Source organism: Staurois parvus, unplaced genomic scaffold, assembly GCF_062004578.1.
Source record: "Staurois parvus isolate SC_StPar_1 unplaced genomic scaffold, SC_StPar_1.0 ptg000430l, whole genome shotgun sequence".
Classification (NCBI taxonomy): domain Eukaryota; kingdom Metazoa; phylum Chordata; class Amphibia; order Anura; family Ranidae; genus Staurois; species Staurois parvus.
In genome coordinates, this window is record NW_028318226.1 from 1566221 (window position 1) to 1590363 (window position 24143).

Consider the following 24143-nt stretch of genomic DNA (forward strand, 5'->3'; position numbering starts at 1 on the left):
ATTAATTTTACCTACAGGTAAGCTTTATTATAAGCTTACCTGTAGGTAAAAGTATAAAAAAAAGTCTTTTACTACCACTTTAAATAAAAACAGGCTGTGTTGCCCACCCCACTAAATTAAAATCTCAAGATATCAACTGTCAAGCCATAGTTCCTGTGCAGCCCTGCAAGCAAGAAGTACTGTATGTATACATAAGAAGCCAATGCAGCTCATTAATGTTCAAATATAATTATACATTCTGGGGGAGCGGGTGAGACAGAGCCATTATATGATGGGGAAAGCGGACCGGAAGGTCACCGGATCCCGTTCCCGCTCTCCGCGGGCACATAACCCCAGCAATCCAGACATATTCAGGAGCTGTTCAGCTCTCAGCAGAGGGACAGGCCACATGCAGCATCCCCCCCCCTCCTCCCTCCACTACAGCAACATGTGCTCAGAGCACAGACACTGGGGCTGGCATAGAATCTGTCCCACAGCATGATCTCTCTTCAGACACTCATACACTTTCTTTAAGAGATCTGCAGGCAGTTGCAGCTGACATTAAAGCTACTTTTACCACAGCCCTCGGTGACCTAAGGGAAGACCTTCATTTGTTAAGTACAAGAATAGAGGAGGTGGAATTCACAAGGCATCTAATGCTGATGCCATAGTGGAGATACAGCAGTTGTCAGTATCGCACACATCTCATATCTGTGATTTTTATAGACAGATTGAAGATTTGGATAATAGAGGTCGCAGACATAATATCAGATTGCGTGGCTTGCCTGAATCTGTGGAGCCAAGCGACATCCCCAAAACAGAAATTGCTATCTTCAATGATCTGCTGGACCATCCACCTGCTGCACCCATTGATCTGGAACGTGTACACAGAGCGCTTCACTCCAGAGGCAGAGATTCTGACCCCCCAAGAGATGTGGTGTGTTGCATGGTCAGCTTTCCAATCAAAGAAGACATTCTCAGAAGGGCTAGAGAAAGAAGAGGCCTTTTATTTCAGGGTAATGAGATATAACTGTTCCAGGACCTCTCTTCCATAACCTTGCAACAAAGGTGAGAACTTCGCCCCCTGCTGGACACACTTCGCTCTCATAACATACCACACAAGTGGCGATTTCCATTCTGTCTCTCCGCTCAAGCTCAGGAGCGCATAGCCTACCTGCGAGTCCCAGAGGATCTCCCCAGCTTCTGTTCCGCACTGGACATTCCTCTAGTTGAGCTTCCAGATTGGTACAGATCTTTGCGTCTTCCAAATGCTACTGAATCTGGTTGAGTACCAAGTGACATGGATTGGCAAGGCCCCCATCTCCGCCACCGCCGATTGGTCCCTTCCACTCCTCCGAAACTTCCTACCAGAGGCTCCGCCACCAACAACAACCCAACAGCCTCTCCTGTACATCGCAGACCCCGCCATGATGCCTAAAGGCCTTTCTTTGATCTTTTCCCTGACTTTCTCTCATCAGCAATACTTATCCAGATTATGATCTTACCGGATCCCTCTCATCTGACTCCAGAACCATGCCGGTAGCACCTCGGGTCCTATTTGGCCCCTTAAATGGACACCTTCACCCTTTCATTTTCTGCTCTCTAACCCATCCGCCCTGGTCCAGGTCTTTTGATGCCCCTGCAGATGTTGCCAAATACGCCTCATCGATCATGAAGACCTTTTCCCTCTCCGTCTCAGCTACTTCAATGGGCCGCCATTCCTGATGTACCTCCGCAGGCACCCTCCATATCACTGGCCTTTTTATTGCTGCATTTTCACTACCTGATGGAAGCCTGGGGGATGGTCCTACAGTTCTCTAGCCCTGTTTGTAATGTATATGCTGATTTGTGCGCTGCATAGAGTCTCTGGAGAGTATGGATCTCCAGACCCTCTATGCCAGGCCCCTGTTTGGTTGTATGGCCTCCCAGGGGTCTTTTGATGATCTTGCAGTGGTCAGAGGTGAATTCTATGCCCTCCATTACATATTGTCTGTATTTCCCTGACCATGATCCCTACTGTTCTTCATTAGAGTTTACTGTGAGAGGTTTCATACTCCAGCTCGCCTTTATACCTTTTCCAGGGGTGGTGTGGGATGGCAGGGGGAGACTGGGTTGGGGGGAGGAAGGGATCTGGGTCCCGGGCTGTCATTTCCATACTATTATTATGTTACATATCTGTTTGAAATCAAGTATCACCTCATTACACTCTCCAGGTGTTGTTCCCTGTGCGGTCCGGCCCCCTCCTGCACCTCATGTCGTAGCACCCATCTAAACCACATTTACTGCTTACAGGTTTTGAAACCATCATTCGGAGTTTCTTCTGAGCTCCCCCCCTGCCCCGTCCTCTTCCCTCTCCCCTTGCCTAGCTACCGCTATTTTTTCTTTTTAGACACGAGGTGTTACTTGATTTTTAGAATGTCGTGGAGTCCTGCGGGAGTGGGGTGGGAGATGGATGGTTTGAGTTTTTGAGAAGGAGCCAGGAAGAGAAGAGTTAGGACAGATGAGAGATACCTTAGGGTTCCAAAAAGAAATGGTGCACTATGTCTCATTTTTCCCAATTGTTTCCTTTGATGGTTGCTTTTTTTTTTTTTGAATGGTTGCCCTGCTGTTTCTGTAATGTTGCATTGTTTTTGCCATAAACAGATTTTGATACGATTTGCTTTTCATCTTAATGATATGCAGGTTTTCCATCTGGCTTTCACTGATGTTTTATTTTCAGCATGGACTCACACACTGGCCCTACCACGGCACACCTACGATACCACAACTCTGCCCATAACTTTAGGATCATGCCACGACTGCATTCCACTTAGATGTGCATTTTCTCATTTCTCTACATACAATGCTTCCACCACTATACGCCCTAATGATATATATTCGGTTTCCTTGCCCTCATGACATTTATTACATTTTTCTTCTGATATCCCTAAGCTTGTTGCTGCGTCTTACCTCACCCACTATGTTGGATGATGGCGGTTGTGCCCCCATCTATATTTTCATTCAAACTAATTGTGCTCACCCTCCCTCCCCGATTCTTGCATTTTTTAAGATCCATGGCCCAGCGGACTCTTTTTTTTTTTGGATCTAAGTCCACCATGTTTCCCACACAGCAAGCTTTGAGAGCTCTTGCTGAATTTTTTCAAGCCGTCTTTACTCCCTTGTCCTCTGCCTCTCATCTCCTTTCATTCTTTGTTCCTCTTTCTGCTATTTCCCTCCTACCCCTTCTTCTTTCTTGTTCTTCTTTCCTCCTTCCCGTATCTGGGTCAGCTGGTCTACCCCCAATGCCGGTTCTCTCTCTCTCTCTCTCTCTCTTCTCCCACTTCCCTCTTCCTTTTCATTTCCTTTCTTTTCCTTCCCCTCTCCCCCCTTCTTTTTTTTTTTTCTTTCCTCTCTTCTATCTCTTCCCCATACCCCCTTTCCCATCCCTTTAGGTTTCCTTTACTCTCCTGGACATGCCTTCTCTCAACTCCCTGTCAGGGCATCTTTTGCTGAAAGTTCTGTCTATTAATGTGAATACCCCTGAAAAGCGCTCTCTCCTGCTTTCGCACCTTTTTAAACAGAGAACGGATATTGTTTTTTTTCAGGAAACGCACTTCCGTCACGATGCCATACCCAAGCTTACTAACTCCCGTTTTCCGACAGTTTATCATGCTCCTAACCCTCATGCTAAATCTAAAGGCGTTTCCATTTTGATTGCAAAGCACCTCCCTCTGGTTATCTCGGAGTCACTTCCGGATCTGGATGGTAGATTCCTGTTTCTAAAAGGTAATTTTGCCAATAGGCCCATCACTTTAGCAAATCTTTATGCACACAACACTAGACGGGTATCCTTTTTCCGCTCCATTACCTCTTCACTCTCCTCCTTCCAGACGGGTATCCTAATCTTTGGAGGTGATCTTAACGTTCCCCTATGCCCTTTATTGGACTCTTCCTCGGGAAGCTCTTTCTTGCCATATAAACCGATTAGACAGATTCACACTCAACTTCAAGATCTGTAAGTTCATGACTCTTGGCGAGTCCTCCACCCGAATGTCAAAGACTATACATTTTTCTCCCCTCAAAATAACAAAAATTCCAGAATCGATTACCTCTTTATCACTCAAGCTGACCTCTCTTTCCTCCATGATTCTTCCATCGAACCAATGATCCTCTCTGATCATCCCCCTATCACTATGACATTACGATTTCCAGAGAAACATTCCCATTCTAAGATATGGCGTTTGGATACCTCTCTTCTTTCTGACTCAGCCAATGAAGCAGAGGTTCGCTCCCAATTAACGGACTACTTTTTGAACAATCAAACTCCAGATACCTCTTCGATAACTCAATGGGAGGCACATAAATGCGTCATTGGAGGAGTCCTAATAGCTATGGCCACAAAATGTAAAAAAGAGAGACAGACTCGCTTACAACAACTGTTAGATCGCATTAAATTCCTGGAAAAGGCCGCCTCGACTTTATCTGATCTTACGGTCACCCGCAAACAGCTCTTAAACGAACTAGGCAAGGCAGCTAAGCACAGATTCATTTTGTCGCACAAACCTTTTTATGAATTTGCTAACAAAAGCGAGAGATTCTTAGCCAGATTCCTCCAGACAAGAAAGTCGAGTTTAACGGTTCACAAGATTAGGGGCTCGGATGGCTCTTTGGCCACCTCAAATGCTGATATAGCATCTCACTTCGAGCAATACTACAAAACATTATACAATCTCCCTCCAGAACGTCGCCCTTCTGAGGCAAATAAGCCTAGAGACACCCTAATCTCTGACTTTCTTCGCCTCTATAGTCCTTCCACTGTACCTGATGATACTGTTCAGGATTTGGAACATCATATCACGGCGGAGGAACTCTCCCAAGCCGTCCAGCAAATGAAACCTGGTGAAAGCCCGGGCCCTGATGGTCTTTCTGTGGCATATTACAAGGAGTTTCTAGATATTTTGAGTGGACCCTTCCTCTCCGCCTTTAACAGTTTCTCTTCACCCTCCACGCAACATCATCGCCTCCTGGAAGCTCATATCACTGTCATCCCCAAAGAAGGTAAAGATGTCACTTTGGTTACCAATTATAGACCCATCTCTCTTTTGAACGTAGATATCAAAATCTACGCAAAGATTCTAGCCAACCGTCTCCTTCCCTTGTTACCCTCCCTGATTGACCTTGACCAAGTGGGCTTCATCCCGGGAAGGGAAGCAAGGGATAACACCATCAAGGCTCTTAACCTTCTCCACCGGCTTCACGATTCTCGCAGTCCAGGATTTATTCTTTCCCTAGATGCCAAGAAGGCTTTTGATAGGGTGTCCTGGGATTACTTAAAGGCATCCCTACAGGCCATTGGTTTAGGGGACACCATGCTCAATTTCATTATGGCACTGTATTCTGGTCCAACGGCTCAGGTCCGTGTGGATGGGCATCTATCTCATCCATTCCCTCTTGGGAATGGTACGCGCCAAGGTTGCCCCCTATCCCCACTTCTTTTTGTGATATCACTAGAACCATTGTTACGCAAACTCCGCTTAAACCCAGATATCAGGGGTATTTCCGTGGCAAACAAGGAATACAAACTTGCTGCCTACGCAGATGACATTCTTTTGTTTTTGACGGAGCCCCGGATCACATTGCCCAACCTACTTAAAGATTTTTCCTTTTTTCAATATATCTCGAACCTCAAAATTAATCATTCCAAATCCTATGCCTTAAACATTACTCTTCCTCCAGACCTGGTTTCCTTTTGTCAGTCACAGTTCCCATTTCAATGGGAAAGGGACTCCCTTACCTATCTGGGAATACGAGTAATCTCTCTGATCTTTATGTCAAAAACTTTCTTCCAACCCTTGGTGCCATCCGAACAGACCTAACTAGGTGGCATCGCCCATGCTTCTCCTGGTTTGGTAGGGCTGCTATACTAAAAATGAAAATCCTCCCGCCCCTCTTCTATCTATTTCAAACCTTACCTATCCATTTACCACCTGCCTTTTTCGTTTCAAGAATGTGCTCTCTTTTTTTCTGGAATCATAAACGGCCACGTATTTCCTTCTCCCAACTTGTGCTCCCCAAATCCAAAGGGGGGATTAGACTATCTGACCTGCAACTCTACCATCGGGCCTGCCATCTTACTAGGATAATCGATTGGAATATTCACTTTAGCACCAAAGCGTGGGTCCAGCTGGAACACTCTTGTTCCACTTCCCCCTTAGCATCGATCCCGTGGCTTCTGACCAAACACATTCCTCAAGACCTCCTCCTACATCCAATAATCGGTCCTTCCCTTAAAACCTTTCGCTTAGCCTGTAAATCAGCCTCCATTTCGGATGCCCCCAACCCACTAACTTCTCTTCGCCTCAATCCGGACTTCCCTCTCGGTATGCATAAGTCCTTTCCATCAGCACACTGGCCACACAGTCAAGTTTTAGTGAACCATTTTTTTCACAAAGGTCAGCTGAAGTCTTGTTCTTCCCTGGCAAGTACTATGGGTGATCTCACCTTTCCCTTTTGGGCCTATCTTCAAATCAGACATTTTCTTCTCTCTCCTGCATATCGCCTATCTGCTTCTTCTTGGTGACAGAACCTCTGATTCACTTCCCAACTGCAAAGCTTGGAAAAGAGACTCAAACATTGACTTTTCTTCCTCTGATTGGGACCAAATCTTTACCTTTTCTCATAAGTGCTCCTTGAATGTTTTGGCACAAGAAAACGGATACAAGTTGGCGACACGTTGGTACAATACACCTTCTAGAATCCATCATTTTAATCCATCCAGACCCAGTATTTGTTGGAGATGTGGGGCTCCTGTTGGATCTCTTTTCATATCTGGTGGGACTGCCCTATGGTTCAGCCCTTTTGGCAGGAGGTACATCGGATTACTTCTTCGGTGTCCACTCTTGATATTGAGTTCTCTCCGGCCCAACTCCTCCTCCACCACACTCCACTTCCCAAACGTCTATATTTCAAATCTCTGGCTATGTATATGCTTAACGCGGCTAAACTCTGTTTACCGGTTCTCTGGGGGTCTGTTCACCCCCCCACAGTGCGAGATTGGTTCATATGCTTGAACAGAATTGCTGAAATGGAATAGCTGATTGCTTCTTCTCTGGATAACCCTACTAAATTTTCTCATACGTGGTCCTGTTGGATTCACTTCTGAACGACCCCTGAATATCGTTCTTTCATGGGCCTTACTGATTGATTCTGAATCTCTCTGACACCCCGTAGTGTTTCTGGCGATATATCGGCTCTCTGTTTTTTCAAGGTTGTGATTGAAGTCCTTTGTCTCGATGTTCTGTACTGCTTGGAGCAAGCTACGCTTGGCACCCTGATACGCCTGCAACTGTCCCCAGCTCTCTTCTCTGCCAGGGTTGCGTGTATCTCTCATGTCCCGGGAGTCTAGAATAAAGGTGACTTACCTACCCTCCTACTCCTCCACACCTCCTCCCTGTCCGACCCTTCCCCAACCCCCATCTCCCTCCCACCCCCCCTCCCCACCCCCTTTTTTTTTTTTTTTTTTTTTTCTTCTTCTCCTCTCTTCCCTTCTTTTTCATACTTATTCTTAAATTCTTAATCCCCATTTCCCTGCTTTCTTACTCAGAGTTTAGCTTTCATTCTCTCCTTTCTATTTTGGTACACTTCTCTATTCATAGGAGCCCTACTCCCTATCTGCAATCCAGCTGCGCATATGTTTTACTTTTACATATCTCCTTTCCAGAACCCTTTACCCATGTGCTGGCAATCTGTAGTGGGTTACCTCAGTTTCCTCAAAAGTACAAGGCCATATCATACAAGCCCTTGCACCCCCCCCTCCACACCTACTGTATACATTACCAACGCATACCTTTGACTCACTGGCCCTGCTCTTTGCTGCTGCTCGGTAACTGAGGTTATATGTCATTGACCCTGCCAGTGCTGTGATTCCAATATGTTGAATAAGGGCTTGAGACCAGATTTGCCTTTAATGTTCCTGCGCTTGCATGTTCTCATTTTTCCCCTGTTTTCTTTTCCCTGGGATGACTTACATCTGATTTTGTCTATGTATTGCTATGTATCTTTTTGTTTGCTGTATGTGCATTACCTCCTATTGTATTTCCGACTGATACCTTGTATTACCTGTACTTATTGTATGCTCTGAGTTTATTAATAAACTTTATGGAAAAAAAAAATAATTATACAGTCTACACTGTATCTAGAAACAGGTTTAAAAAATGTTACCATGCATATAACATTATTTACAGTCAGGTCCATAAATATTGGAACATCGACACAATTCTAACATTTTTGGCTCTATACACCACCACAATGGATTTGAAATGAAACGAACAAGATGTGCTTTAGCTGCAGACTGTCAGCTTTAATTTGAGGGTATTTACATCCAAATCAGGTGAACGGTGTAGGAATTACAACAGTTTGCATATGTCCCTCCCACTTGTTAAGGGACCAAAAGTAATGGGACAGAATAATAATCATAAATCAAACTTTCACTTTTTAATACTTGGCTGCAAATCCTTTGCAGTCAATTACAGCCTGAAGTCTAGAACGCATAGACATCACCAGACGCTGGGTTTCATCCCTGGTGATGCTCTGCCAGGCCTCTACTGCAACTGTCTTCAGTTCCTGCTTGTTCTTGGGGCATTTTCCCTTCAGTTTTGTCTTCAGCAAGTGAAATGCATGCTCAATCGGATTCAGGTCAGGTGATTGACTTGGCCATTGCATAACATTCCACTTCTTTCCCTTAAAAACTATTTGGTTGCTTTTGCAGTATGCTTTGGGTCATTGTCCATCTGCACTGTGAAGCGGCGTCCAATGAGTTCTGAAGCATTTGGCTGAATATGAGCAGATAATATTGCCTGAAACACTTCAGAATTCATCCTGCTGCTTTTGGCAGCAGTCACATCATCAATAAATACAAGAGAACCAGTTCCATTGGCAGCCATACATGCCCACGCCATGACACTACCACCACCATGCTTCACTGATGAGGTGGTATGCTTAGGATCATGAGCAGTTCCTTTCCTTCTCCATACTCTTCTCTTCCCATCACTCTGGTACAAGTTGATCTTGGTCTCATCTGTCCATAGGATGTTGTTCCAGAACTGTGAAGGCTTTTTTAGATGTCGTTTGGCAAACTCTAATCTGACCTTCCTGTTTTTGAGGCTCACCAATGGTTTACATCTTGTGGTGAACCCTCTGTATTCACTCTGGTGAAGTCTTCTCTTGTTTGTTGACTTTGACACACATACACCTACCTCCTGGAGAGTGTTCTTGATCTGGCCAACTGTTGTGAATGGTGTTTTCTTCACCAGGGAAAGAATTCTTCAGTCATCCACCACAGTTGTTTTCCGTGGTCTTCCGGGTCTTTTGGTGTTGCTGAGCTCACCGGTGCGTTCCTTCTTTTTAAGAATGTTCCAAACAGTTGTTTTGGCCACGCCTAATGTTTTTGCTATCTCTCTGATGGGTTTGTTTTGTTTTTTCAGCCTAATTATGGCTTGCTTCACTGATAGTGACAGCTCTTTGGATCTCATCTTGAGAGTTGACAGCAACAGATTCCAAATGCAAATAGCACACTTGAAATGAACTCTGGACGTTTTATCTGCTCATTGTAATTGGGATAATGAGGGAATAACACACACCTGGCCATGGAACAGCTGAGAAGCCAATTGTCCCATTACTTTTGGTCCCTTAACAAGTGGGAGGCACATATGCAAACTGTTGTAATTCCTACACCGTTCACCTGATTTGGATGTAAATACCCTCAAATTAAAGCTGACAGTCTGCAGTTAAAGCACATCTTGTTTGTTTCATTTCAAATCCATTGTGGTGGTGTATAGAGCCAAAAATGTTAGAATTGTGTCGATGTCCCAATATTAATGGACCTGACTGTACATTGGATTTATAACCCTGCCCTTATCTTTTTATGTACATCCCTCCTAATTATTAAATGAGTTACGAACGGCCTTTTTTAACCAGGGTGTCCAGGCACCCCGGGGTGCCTTGACGTTTCTTCAGGGGTGCCTTGGCAAAATGTCTAAAAATTGCCCAAAATTTGTATACAAGCCAACAGATGGATCAAGCCTTCCTTTTAGTTACACAAAGCCACAGGTTTTCATTGTACACCATTCCAACCTTCTAGCCACTGGCGCCCCAATGACATCATCAGTTGATAAGAAGGATGTTGGTTGTCTGCACAGCATCCTTGTTTGACCCTCCCTGTCAGTGGTGGGGTCACATTAGCTCAATGATGGAGAAAAAATGAGGGAGAATAGAAACAATGGAATACTAGTCAGTACCAATGTGCAAAAGTGTATTTGCTTTGGAAGAATAAATCACCTCTAGTGTTGGGTGTCCTACATGCGTGGATGTTGCTGCATTACATATAACTATTAGAATAGATTTTTACATTTTAGAATGGGGTGCCTTGGGACTGTCCATAATTTTAAAGAGTGCCTTGGGACTGTCCATAATTTTAAAGCGCACCTTGACCGAAAAAAGGTTGAGAAACACTGGTTTAGAAATAGCTTTAATCTGGAATCCTTGCAATACCACTCTCCTCCAGCAGAGGTTATGTGGTCTCTAATGAAAAGCAGTGTTAGAGCCTGAACATCATTTCCCCAAACCGCTTAGTCTCATGATGAGTGGTGGTGCAAGAATTTCAATAGAAAGGCAAGAAAGACAAAAAAAAAATACAAAAATAAAAAAATTTAAAAAAGACTTTGCATTCCCCTTCAAACCATTATAAACAATGTCATGTTTGGCTGCACCATATTGTTATGAGTCCTATCACAAAGCTGTGATATTTGGTTCTTCCCCCTGGAGATCAACCACTTCCTCTTCATCTTCTTCATCTTCTCCGAAACTCTCCTCTTCATCTTCATGGTTCCATCTGTTCTTCACACTCTGCACCCTCTCCTGTGCTCTCTGCCACAGCTCCCATGGATGGTACGCCTCCCCACCTTCAGTGTGGACAAGTTTTTTCCAGGCAAGGACAAGGGCGATGCAAATCACAATTAAAAGCAGAAAAAGTAACACAACTGTGGTTGTGCTGGCTGGCTTTGTGGATTCAGCTAGTGCAACTGGTAGCATCAGCAGTAAACTGGTCCATGATCTCAGAACTGGAGTCATCTGAGGGAACAGGAAACATCTTTGGGTGAAACAATAGTAAATCTTAATCAACACATTTTTAGGCACTAAAAAATGCTAAATTTACCTTAATGTCCCCGGCTTGCCAATTAAAAATGTAAAGTGATTATTTTCTTAGACCTGGTTCACATCTATGTGGGTGGTGGTGGGTGCGGAAACCACAGCAATTCCCCCACCCTCAGTCAAAACGCGCTGATGTTTGAAAATTCACGGGGCTGCCATTCAATCTGAATGGAACCCCAACCCATCTAAAAATGCAGCAGGTGAGAAACCACAGGGAAATTGCATGGTGGTGCTTTACCGTTGCGTTTTTAGAATGGTGCGGGAAACACAGTCATGGCAGCCCATTCAAACTAATGAGCTGCGGTGTCCTAACAAGTTCCAAAAGAAATGGCAGCCCTTGCTAGACAGTTCGCCCACCAGTGCCCCAGGGGCTGATTTATTCAGTTTTTAGAAGGAAGCAGAGGGGCGCCATACTAAGTGCAGTACTAATGGTAAATGTTATTAAAAACATACAATTGGCAACTCACAGCAGAGTAGACAAAGCTAGGCATGGCAGTATTATGTCCAGATCCCCTAGGGATGGTCGATAACAGGTGGTCTATGCGTAGCTAAATAGGGAGCAAGAGGAGCATCCTAGCATGGAATGCAAGATGGTGGCGGACCGGACATGATGACATAAGTGGGCGGTGACGTGATTCGAAGCTTCCCACTTACATCATCTTGTTCCCTGCTGATGTCACGCCTGTTCTGGCGCCATCTTGTGTTCCACGCTGGTAAATGTGGCAGTCGGCCGCATTAGGATGCTCCTCTTGCTCCCTATTCAGCTACGCATAGACCGCCTAGTTTTGACCATCCCTAGGGGATCCGGACATCACACTGACATGCCTAGCTTTGTCTACTCTGCTGTGAGTTGCCAATTGTATGTTTTTAATAAAATTTACCATTAATGCTGCACTTAGTCTGCGCCCCTGTGCTTCTTTCTACTTACAGAGTTTCAGCTTTGCTCTAAAGGTGCTGCCGCTGATGCCACTTATCTGTGCTTCCTCTTGAATTTCCCATGGTCTCCCATATGGACTGTTATATGAACTTTTAATATAGCCATACACCCCTCCAGTGCCAACTGATATTCTCCTTTATCCAGTTTTTTACTGCCTCTTCTGAGTTGGCCTTTTACATCCACCTATCTTTTGGTCCAGTGTTTATATACCACCCCCAGTTTGCTGTGTGGCCCTGCTACTCCGTACTAAATGGCAGCCTGGGTATATAAACTGAGACTGTAGTTATGCAGCAAGGTGTTACATATAAGGGTGAACAGGGTCATGTTACCATACTAGGGGGCCCCTCCAGGGGCTCCTACATCATTCCTATACTGCGTGTCTCATGGGGATGTTGCTTGGATTGTGGAGGAGGGGGTAGGGGGGAAGTTTTGTACTGCCCACGGGCCTTGCACTTGATTGTGTTGTTGTATTCCTTGTTGGTTTTGTTGTTGTTTTATCTGTACAAAAGGCTGGTTGGGTATGTGGGGTTGTCTGTTTACCTTTTTGTTGTTGTTGTTTTTATGGCTGTTTTAAGTTTTTTACTCTTGAAAATAAAAAGAAATTTACAAAAAAAAAATTTGATGGGCTGCTGTATCCACGTAAACACGGACCGCAAACCCGCATAGACGTGAACCAGGCCTTAAAGGTGTTGCTCAGTATTTTCAGTAAGTACAACATTTTGAGTAAAGTGAAATTTACTCCAGTCAAACAAACATATAGGGGTTGACTTACTAAAGGCAAATTATTATTATTATTATACAGTATTTATATAGCACCAACAGTTTGCTCAGCGCTGTACATTATAATGGGAGACAGTACACGAGACAGTACAGTAACAATACAATACACGAGGGGTTCAAGGGCCCTACTCCTTGGAGCTTACAATCTAGGAGGGAGGGGAGAGTGGTACAGGAGGAAATAGCTGTGGGGGATGGAGTGGTGGAAGTGCGGAGGAGATCGGCAATTAGGTGAGGGTGGGGTAGGCTTCTCTGAAGAGATGGGTTTTCAGGGTGCGCCTAAAGGTGAGGAGGGTAGGTGACAGTCTGATGGATTGGGGTAGTGAGTTCCAGAGTATGGGGGAAGCCCTAGAGAAGTCCTGGAGGTGGGCATGGGAGGAGGAGACCAGGGAACTAGAGAGTAGGAGGTCTTGTGAGGAGCGGAGAGTGTATTTTGGGTGGTAGATGGATATCAGGTAGGTGATGTAGTTTGGGGCAGTGTTATGAACAGCTTTGTACGTCAATGTTAATATTTTGAATTTTATGTGTTGGGCAATCGGAAGCCAGTGGAGGGATTGGCAGAGGGGGGTGGCGGATACAGTGCGGTTGGTAAGGTGGACGAGTCTGGCTCCAGAATTCAGGATAGACTGAAGCAGGGATAGCCTGTGTTGGGGTAGGCCAGCGAGGAGGGAGTTACAGTAGTCGTGTTGTGCTATGATAAGGGAGGGAATGAGTTGCTTTGTAGTTTCTGGAGTTAGGAACGTGCGTATTTTGGAGATACTGCAGAGGTGGAGTCTGCATGAATTGGCAGCGATTGGACCTGGGGCTGGAAAGACAGATTGGAGTCTAGGAGGGCACCTAGTACTCTGGCTTGCGGGGTAGGGCTGATGGTGGCGCTGTTTGTTGTGATGGAGAGGTCGAGGGGGGCATGGGCTTGGGGGAAAACTAGGAGTCCGGTTTTGGCAAGGTTTAATTTGAGGAAGTGGAGTGACATCCAGTCTGATATGTCGTTCAGAAGGCTAGTGATTCTGGCGGAGAATGAAGGGGTGAGGCGAGGGGTAGAGAGATAGATTTGAGTGTCATCGGCATAGAGATGGTAGTTGAAGCCGTGGGAGTGTATCAATTGACCAAGGGAGGAGGTGTAGATGGAGAAGAGAAGGGGCCCAAGGACAGAACCTTGGGGGACCCCAACAGATAGGGGGAGTGAGGGGGAGGTGGCAGAATTATAGGTAACACTGAAGGAGCGTTGTGATAGATAGGAAGAGAGCCAGGAGAGAGCGAAGTCTCTTAGGCCAAAAGAGTATAGTTTTTTGAGGAGGATGGGGTGGTCGACCGTGTCGAAAGCCGCAGAGAGGTTAAGGAGTAGTAGCACTGAGTAGTGGCCATTGGCTTTGGCGGTTAGCAGGTCGTTGGTGAGTTTGAGTAGGGCAGTTTCAGTGGCATGTAGGGGACAGAAGTCAGATTGTAGGGGATCAAGGAGGTTGTTGTCGGTGAGGTGGGAGCTTAGGCGATTATAGGCTAAGCGCTCAAGGAGTTTGGATGAAAATGGAAGCATTGGTTGTTTAGGTCGGTGGGATCCAGGGAGGGTTTTTTAAGTATGGTAGTGATGTGCACGTGCTTCAGAGGGGAGGGGAATGTGCCAGTAGAGAGGGAGAGATTAAAGATCTGAGTGAGGGAGCGTAGGATGGAGGAAGAGGGTGATCGTTGGAGTTGTGTGGGGACAGGATCAAGGGGGCAGGTGGTAAGGTGAGCTTCAGAGAAGACCTTAGTGACCTCTTCAGTGGTAGCAGGGTCTTTTGAGGGGGTTTTAGTTTGAGGAATGTTGGGCGGGGTGGAGGTTTGGACAGTGGCGAGCTCGAAGGAGAGGAGTGTTGAGGGGGTTTTTGTGTGAGGGATGCTAGGTGGGGTGGAAGTCTGAGCAGTGGTGATGTCCCTGCGAATTGCATCGATCTTGCTTTGGAAGTGGTTAGCAATCTTGTGGGCGGTGAGTGAGGTACTGGGTGGAGGTGGGGGCGGAGAGAGCAGAGAGTTGAAAGTGGAGAAGAGCCGGTGAGGGCTGGAGGAGAGGGTATTGATGAGGGTTACAAATTAGGTTTGCTTGGCAGCATGGAGGGAGGAAGTGAAGGTGAGGAAGGCGGATTTATATCAGGTGAACGCTTGTTGGGATCTGGTTTTGCTCCATAGTCGCTTGAGATTTTTGGTGTGGTCATTCTGCCAGGGTTGAAGCGGTCGGGGTCTAATATTTTGTGTGGTTAAGGGTGCTAAGGAGTCAAGAGTGGCTGACAGCGAGTTGTTATAAACAGTAGTGGCCAGGTCAGGGCAGGACAGGGGAAGCATACTGTTGTAAAGTTGGTCAGCTGCAGAGGGGGCAGGGTTCAGGTTGTGGAGGTTTCGGCTGGTGATGGTTTGACGTTTGGAGGGGTAGGTGTAAGAGGACGAGGAGATGGAGAAGGTGATGAGGTTGGAGTCAGAGAGGGAAAAAGGGATGTCAGTGAGGTTGTGGGGGGTGCAGAGATGAGAGAAAACAAGGTCCAGGGTGTTCCCGCAGGAGTGGGTGGAGGACTGTATGCACTGTGCGAGTGCAAAAGAAGAGGTTAGGTGGAGGAGTTGGGATGTGGCCGGGTTATTAATGTTTATAGGAATAGGGATAGGGAATAGTCCACGCACTTCCAGTCAGTTGCTCTAGATCCAAGGGGAAGCTCAGAAACGAAGGGAAGCTCTGCTGATTTCTATCGTCCAATCATATGCAAGCAAAAATGCTGTTTTTTTTTATGTTGCTTGCATGTGTTTGGGTATTCTTTGCAAAGTGAAGCTTTACCTAATTTACTAAACTCTGGAGCAACTGCACTTGCAGTGCACAGTATATTTGCCTTTAGTAAATGAACCCATGGTGTCATTTACGGGCCAAAAAAGTTGAAAAGATGGGACCGCCACAGTAATTCATAAATTCCATAAAATATTTTATTCCACAACAAAATCTAATGCGTTTCAGGGGTTCAACACTCCCCCTTCATCAGGGCTTGTAAAGTAATAATCATAGAACGAGGCATACCATCCTGGACTGTAAATTGGAACCCAAATAAGCCTGTTCAGAGTATGACAAAGATTTACATGCCAAAGAATTTCTAATTTTGCTCAATCACACTTTTGATTTACACACATCTGCTAAGATGAAAAGTCCTTTTCCACATTTCTGCTACTTCAACAGAGATGATGTTTTTTTGTCCAGTAAGCAGACAAGATGTGGTCTATCCTGCACTACATAAACAAACGATTTTTAAAACCCTAAAGTTGAACCCATTATAATATAAAATGTGTTGTAGCACCTAAAGTGTTACTAAACCCACAACAGTAAAATCAGTCTGTATATACAGTAAAGCAAGTTTTGATCCTGACTTCTCTTATCCTCCCCTTCTTCCAGTGCCCCCCTTTTATCTCCTGATAAGACGTATTGTGTGGTGTCACTCTGAACATGCTCAGTTTGATGTGTATTGCTAGAGAGGTATTTTTTTTTTTGGGAGAGTGCATGTGGTCAGCACAGGGCCAATCAGCACTGTCCAAACAGAGGTCAGGGGTTCTGCATCCTCCTAGAGCAGAAAGAAAACTCCTCCTACAAGCTTTAACTTGTACTCTGCTGGACACTGATAGAAATCACAAGACTGCTCTAACTGCTGATGAGAAAAGATATTTAGCAGTTTATATTTACTAAAATAATTGCATTTCCATGTTCTCTGTACTGTGGGAGACCAGATATAGTGACTGCAGGGTCCTGGGAGACCAGATATAGTGAATGCAGGGTCCAGGGAGACCTGATATAGTGAATGCAGGGTCCTGGGAGACCAGATATAGTGAATGCAGGGTCCGGGGAGACCACGTATAGTGAATGCAGAGTCCGGGGAGACCAGATATAGTGAATGCAGAGTCTGGGGAGACCAGATATAGTGAATGCAGGGCCCAGGGTTTAGTAACACTTGCCTATCAGGCACTTTTACCACCTTCAGGCCAATTTTCAGGTTTCAGCGCTGTCGCACTTTGAATGACAATTGCACAGTCACACAACACTGTACCCATAGTACATTTTTATAATTTTTTTCACACAAATAGAGCTTTCTTTTGGTGGTATTTAATCACCCCATGGTTTTAATTTTTTTGCACTATAAACAAAAAAGGAGCAAAAATTGGAAAAGAAAAAGTTTTTCTCTGTTTCTATTATACCATTTTGCAAACAGGTAAATTTTCTCCTTCACTAATGTGCGTTGATGAGGCTGCAATGATGGGCACTGATAGGCAGCACTGATGGGAATTGATGAGGAAGCACTGATGATGCTGCACTGATAGGTAGCAATGATGGGCACTGATAGGCAGCACTGACTGGTGGCACTGATGGGTGGCACTGCTGAGCACTGATAGATGCCACTGCTCGGCACTTTTGCTGCTGCACTGATAAACAGGGCACTGACAATCAGTGCCCTGATTATCAATGAAGATGTTCTCTGTGACACTTGCCGGTTATCTGCAGTATTTTCCTCACGCTGTTTGTCCATCACATTGTAATTTGATTTGGTACATGTTTAAACTGGAATATGGGAGCTGTTATGCTTACTTTAACTTCTCCCAGTCCGCCCTATAGCAGAAATACTGCTACAGGGCTGCACGGATGCGCAAAATCACGTATATATATACGTGACTTTGACGTTTCGGGTAGGGGGCGTGCACACTCCCTACCCGTTCCTCCATTTGCAGCCTCGGCTGTTAATCACTGGATCCTGGCCAGTGATTCCCTGCTGGCACCCAGTTTTCTCCCTTGTCAGCTCCTGCACACTGCTTTGTATGGATCTGCATATCAGAGGTTAACCCTTTGATTGCCCCACATGTTAACTCATTCCTGCCCAGTGCCATTAGTACAGTGTCAGTGCTTTTTATTAGCACTGATCACTGCAATGCTGGCACTGGGGATGCCAGTATCCCCCCAGTGTCCGAATGCCCACCGCAGTCCCGCAGTAAGTTGCTGATTGCTGCCATTACTAGTAAAAAAAAACTTGCTATAACCTTCACGTAAACCAATTCATTTACACATATTGGGACTTTTTTTTAGCAAAAACATGTCGCAGAATACATTTTGGCCTAAATTTATGATGAAATTAGATTTTTTTAATTTTTTTACTGGACATGTTTAATAGCAAAAAGTTAAAAAATATGTTTTTTTTTCTCAAAATTTTTGGTCTTTTTTTGTTTATAGCGCAAAAAAAAAAAACGCAGAGGTGATCAAATACCACAGAAAGAAAGCTTGTTTGCGGGAAAACAAAGGACATAAATTTAATTTTGGTGCAGCGTTGCATAACCGTGCAGTTGTCAGTTAAAGTAATGCAGAGCCGTATCGCAAAAAATGGCCTGGTCAGGAAGGGGGGTAAATCCTCTGGAGGGCAAGTGGTCAAAGCTGGCCTCCAAGCAGATAATAAAACAGTCCGCCGCCTACACACATTTGTGGTGTCTTGGAAGTAGGTCTTTATCCTTGAGGCTGCATGTATGTTTACCTGGGTTGTGCTGGGAGACCAGGCTCTCACCAAGAACCTCAGGTTTCGTACTAATGATTGCGACCCGGGATTCCCAATTCCTAGTGACCTGATTGCTGTGATAGACTATGATTGGCTATCACAAAGATCAGTCAATGTGCAGCCCGCCCATGTGTTTTCTTTCTCCTCTGAATGGAGAGAAAGATACTCTGTATCGTTCTTTCCTTGCAGGGGAGAAAAATGTAAACAAATAAAAGTGTATCAGAAAATAATTACGAAAAAAAAGAAAAACATACCTAGATCAAAGTTTGATCTCAGTCAGTGAAAGGGTTAGTGTTAGGGTCAAGATAAAGGTCAAAGGTCAGGGTCAGTATATTTTAGGTATGATTTTTCTTTTTATAAGCATTTTGAATATTTGTATCAGTGTCAATGTGTTTTAGACAGGATAAAAAAAGCAAAATACGCACTATTGTTTCTGGGCCCTACTATGGATACAAATAATGTACACATATGTGCCATCACTGCCATCGTCAGGAACAGGAAAATTTATTTTGGTGGTAAGTTATGGTAAAAAAAAATATTTTTTTACTATTTTGGGCCAGTTTTCCTTTAATAGAAAAAAATCAGGAGATATCAGTTACCATTTAACAGCAAATAAAAGCCCAATTTGTCCTAAAAACAAGGTATAATCCACCTGGATACAAAAAGTATTTACAATTATTTGTACAGTTTCCCATATGGAAGAAAAATATATTTTAAATATATTTCAATAATATTTTTCCCAAATATATTGACATATATTTGAAATACTACAATTTTTGCCATGTTCAATATATTTCAATAAATATTATATATACTGTATGTTGAAATGCATTTGAAATGCATTATTACAAAATATATGAAAAATATTTTTATTCTTTTTTTTAACATATAAAAAAGTCATTTTAACATATTTTTTTACATATATTTGTAAATGCATTCTAAAAATGTAGATTTGAATTTTTACAGACATACAGTATATTTGAAAATGTATTTTTAAAAATATTTTTCATATATTTTGTAATAAAAACGCATTTCAACATACAGTATCTACTACAGGGCTTGAAATTTCCGCTCGCCAAATGCGAGGGGAAATCACTTTGTGACGAGCACAGATGGAGTAGGTGGCTTGCAATGGAGCGGGTGGCTTGCAATGCGATCCCCAGGCCCCAGGGATCGATTTTGCGTTCCACTTGCACTCGTTGTGAAGCCGACTTCCAGCTTCCAACTTCTGGTTTCTTCTTCGCCGCCTTGGGGGACACGAGGAGAGGCCCATTCTCCACCGCATTGGGGGACACAAGGCCCGCTCTGCACCGCCTTTTGTCAGGACAATATTAAGAACAACCCAGGTGAACACCTCCTAGTTTCATTTATGGAGGTCTGATTTAATGGTTTTGGTCAGAGAGTTTAAATACAATTTGAAGGTAAGTTTCAAGTTAGCAGAGATCAGTGTACCTAGCTATTTGTTAAGGGATGAGGACCATCTGAATGGGAAATTCTGCTTCATCTGCTAGAGTTGCACAGGTGGCAAGGTAACATTTAAGGCCTCAGATTTAATCTTGTCCATGGAAAGATCCCCATATCTCTCCAATTTTGGACTCTTATGCTAAAGAAAAATGTAATTTCATAAGCTTTAAGGGGGCGTGGTTGGGGGCAGGGCTGGGGGACAGACCGGGGAGGCAGACCTGGGCAAGGTTGGGTGGGGCAACTGATGGAGAGTAAGGTTTGTGCCTGGCTAGTAGGTCTAGACTCAAAATTTTAAGCCCTGATCTACTGTATATATTTATTGAAATAAATTTTGAAATATATTGAATATGGCCCAAATTTTAGTATTTCAAATATATGTCAATATATTTGGGAAGAATATTTTTAAAATATAATTTCAAATATATTTTTCTTCCATGTAGGTTTAGGCTGCTGTCATACTGATCTGTTTTTCTTCAACTTGTGTTACAAAAAAGGAAGAAAAACGTGTGACCATGTAGTCCTATGGAGCTTTTCACACTGATCCGTTGCAATCTTTAAAATCCTGCTTGCTGGATATTTGGTGCAGGAGAAGAAAACCACACCAAAAATGCACCTCCCCATTAAAACCAAGGGAAAACGCAGCAAAAACACACCATAAACATACCCGGGTTACATTTTTGGTGCAGTTTTTGAGTCACATGTCCTGTAAAAAAAAATGCTCCACAAACGCAGTAAAAACACTGAAAAAATGCGACAAAAACGCATAGGAGAGATCAGAGGAATGAGCCTACTGCTTCTCCTACACTGTCCAATCAGTTACACCCTGGTCACATCAAAGCCAATTTTGAAATCGTGCAATTGACAGTGAAGTCACACGATTTCAAACTCGGGTGACCTGCCGATTTCCCTCGCGATTTGCTAAATATCTGACACAGATGTTTATGCAAATTGCACCAAAAGTAGTGCATGTACTACTTGAGAAATCTGTGCGGCTCCGACCAAGTCATACCTGCACCGATATGACCGCTCTAATAGCGGAAAATAGGGTGCAACTTGGCATATGATTTGCAAGTTGCCTGCCATGCAAATCACATGCCAAATCGCACCCGATGTGACCGGGGCCTTATGTCGGCCCAAGACGATAAAAAAATCGGCCGATTTTTGCACCGTTAGTGGGTTAATTGGTCGGCCTTTTTCTGTTTTTGACGATCCGCTGATTTTCCCGGCAATGATGGGCAAATCGGCCGATCGTTTTACCGATAAAAAATCTGCGCATGAGCCATGACCTGTAAGAAGAAGAAAAAGAAGAAGAAGAATTCCAGTCCGCTATTATATTTTATATGAAAAAGTCTTGCGGTTGCAACAAATGTATCCATTTGTATCCAAATAAAAACATCCTTATCCAAATAAAAACATTGTAATCCAAAGAATGTATTACAATGTTTTTATTTGGATACTGATGTTTTTAGTTGGATACAAATGGATACATTGTTGCAACCGCAAGACTTTTTCATATAAAATATAAGAGCGGACTGGAATTTTTCTTCTTCTTCCTCTTATTCTTATGATTATTATGTATTGCTGTCACATTGTATGGTGTGCTCCCCTGTCTCTGTAAGGGACAGAAGTTATGGGGTTAATTCCAGCCATTGATGGGATGGAAATTGGCCGATTTTTTTAACGTTGGTGGTAACGTCGGCTGATCGATCAACCGATTTTTCGGGTTTTTGTTTTAAAAAAATCGGCCGATTTTTGACCCATCTATGGCCTGCTTTAGGAGGCAGCAAGGTGACCTAACACAGAAAGGTCAGGTCACAAATCTAAAGAGGGATGGAAAGAAATACAAATTCTTTAGTGGGTAAAACAGAATGTACTTCAACTGTATTTAACCATTAGCCTGGAGATTGGCTTGTTATTTTAATTTTGAAAAGATTATGTACATCAAGTTGATTTAATTAAGATATGTGTACAAAACATGTTGCAAATACAATATATAGCCAAAAGTATTGGGCCAACCCTCCAAATTATTGGATTCAGGTGTTCCAATCACCTCCATGGCCACAGGTGTATAAAATCAAGCCCCTAGGCATGCAGACTGCTTCTACAAACATTTGTGAAAGAATGGGTCGCTCTCAGGAGCTCAGTGACTCCAAGCGTGGTACCGTGATAGGTTGTCACCTGTGCAATAAGTCCATCCGTGACATTTCCTTGCTACTAAATATTCCACGCTCAACTGTTAATGGGATTATAACTAAGTGGAAGCAACTGGGAACAACAGCAACTCAGCCACCAAGTGGTAGGCCACATAAAATGACAGAGTGGGGTCAGCACATGCTGAAGCGTACAGTGTGCAGATGTCGCCAACTGTCTGCAGAGTCAAAAGCTAAAGACCTCCAAACTTTATGTGGCCTTCAGATTAGCCCAACAACAGTGCATAGAGAGCTTCATGGAATGGGTTTCCATGGCCGAGCAGCTGCATCCAAGTGCAATGCAAAGTATCGGATTGCAGTGGTGTAAAGCACGCCGCCACTGGACTCTAGAGCAGTGGAGACGTGTTCTCTGGAGTGACAAATCATGCCTTTCTGTCTGGCAATCTGATGGACTTGTCTAGGTTTGGCAGTTGTCAGGAGAATGGTACTTGCCTGACTGCATTGTGCCAAGTGTAAAGTTTGGTGGAGGGGGAGATTATGGTGTGGGGTTGTTTTTCAGTGGTTGGGCTTGGAACCTTAATTCCAGCGAAGGGAACTGTTAAGGAGTCAGCATACCAAGACATTTTGGACAATTTCATGCCCCCAACTTTGTGGGAACAGTTTGGGGATGGCCCCTTCCTGTTCCAACATAACTGCACACCAGTGCACAATGCAAGGTCCATAAAGACATGGATGAGCGAGTTTAGAGTGGAGGAACTTGACTGGCCTGTACAGAGTCCTGACCTCAACCTGATAGAACACCTTTGGGATGACTTAGAGTGGAGACTGCAAGCCAGGCCTTCTTGTCCGACATCAGTGCCTGACCTCACAAATGTGCTTCTGGAAGAATGGTCAAACATTCCCATAGACACACTCCTAAACCTTGTGGACAACCTTCCCAGAAGAGTTGAATCTGTTATAGCTACAAAGGGTGTGCCAACTCAATATTGAACCCTACAGACTAAGGCTTCGTTCACACCAATTTCTTTTTTAGTGCTTTTTGGAGAAACGCACAACAGTCCATTTAACACGGTTTCCTATGGAACATGTTCACATCTATGTTTTTTTAAGATGCTGCATTTTTGGAAAGGGTTGGGGACTTTTTTAAAAGCAAAAAGCAGAGTTTTTGCAACAATAGAGTTCAATAGAGAAGCTGCTGAAATGCATGGTAGTGCGTTCTTGCTGCATTTTGCATTTCACATTTTGCATTTTCATTCTGTAAAATCAAGTAAAAATGGACATACCATAACCCCTTTTCCCTATCCAAGTTGAAATCCCTAATACATACAAAAACAAGCCCGTGTACTTTTTCTTTGTGTCTGGATACAAGTTGGAAAATGCGTGTTGCCTGGCTTTGCAGGAAATAAGGGGGACCCAAAACCAGCCGCTCTCAAGGGGGCAGCGCTACACAACACATACACTGCGCTTTTGCAGTGGACATATTAGCACCTATAAAAGGCATTAACCACTAATAGGCTGCTTTCAAACTGCTCCATGAGTGCAGCGCAGTGCACTTGTGGGTTAGCTGCACTGAGCAATAGACTTTTATATCTTGTGGGTTTGGTGAGCTTTCAGAACATGCACACCCGCAAGAAATTGTAGACGTCAATGACAAAGTGCAGCTGACCATCAGGAAAGCCACAGTTGCACTGCGCTGCATCTACAATATGGGTAATCCGCAGTGCAACAGTGTGAAAACAGCCTTATAGGGGGCTCAGGACAAGAAGGGGCTCGTTTACATATTTGGTTTGCGGGGGCAGTAAAACCCCATAGTTGAGATGTGATTTTACCACACCCTCCAATCACTAGTGTATCCTCAGGGGTTACAATGGCAACCCCACCCTTTTCTCCAGGAGGCTCATGGCCTCCCTGTCACATTCTGTTTTACATTTGGACATGAGGGGCAGCATGTACAGGAAATGATCCTCTCCGTCTTCCTCCAACTTCTCCTCCTCTCCCTCCTACCGGCATGCAGGAGGAAAATGTTCATTATGCTATTCAAAATAAAAACTTCTAAATTCTGACCCATTTCATTTCATTGTGGCCAGCGACCAGTTACCAAATCACTTAAGTGTC

General features: G+C 44.1%; 1 protein-coding gene across 1 annotated transcript in view; it reads right to left on the reverse strand.

The window, feature by feature from the left end:
- Positions 1 to 10466: 10466 nt before the first annotated feature.
- LOC149454425 (uncharacterized) overlaps positions 10467 to 24143 on the reverse strand; it is a 39457-nt gene continuing 25780 nt past the window's right edge. Inside the window, exon 3 of the mRNA XM_089687549.1 lies at positions 10467 to 11085. Coding sequence (XP_089543675.1) covers positions 10744 to 11085 — 342 coding nt within the window. The 3' untranslated portion in view covers positions 10467 to 10743. The remainder of the gene's footprint in view (positions 11086 to 24143) is intronic.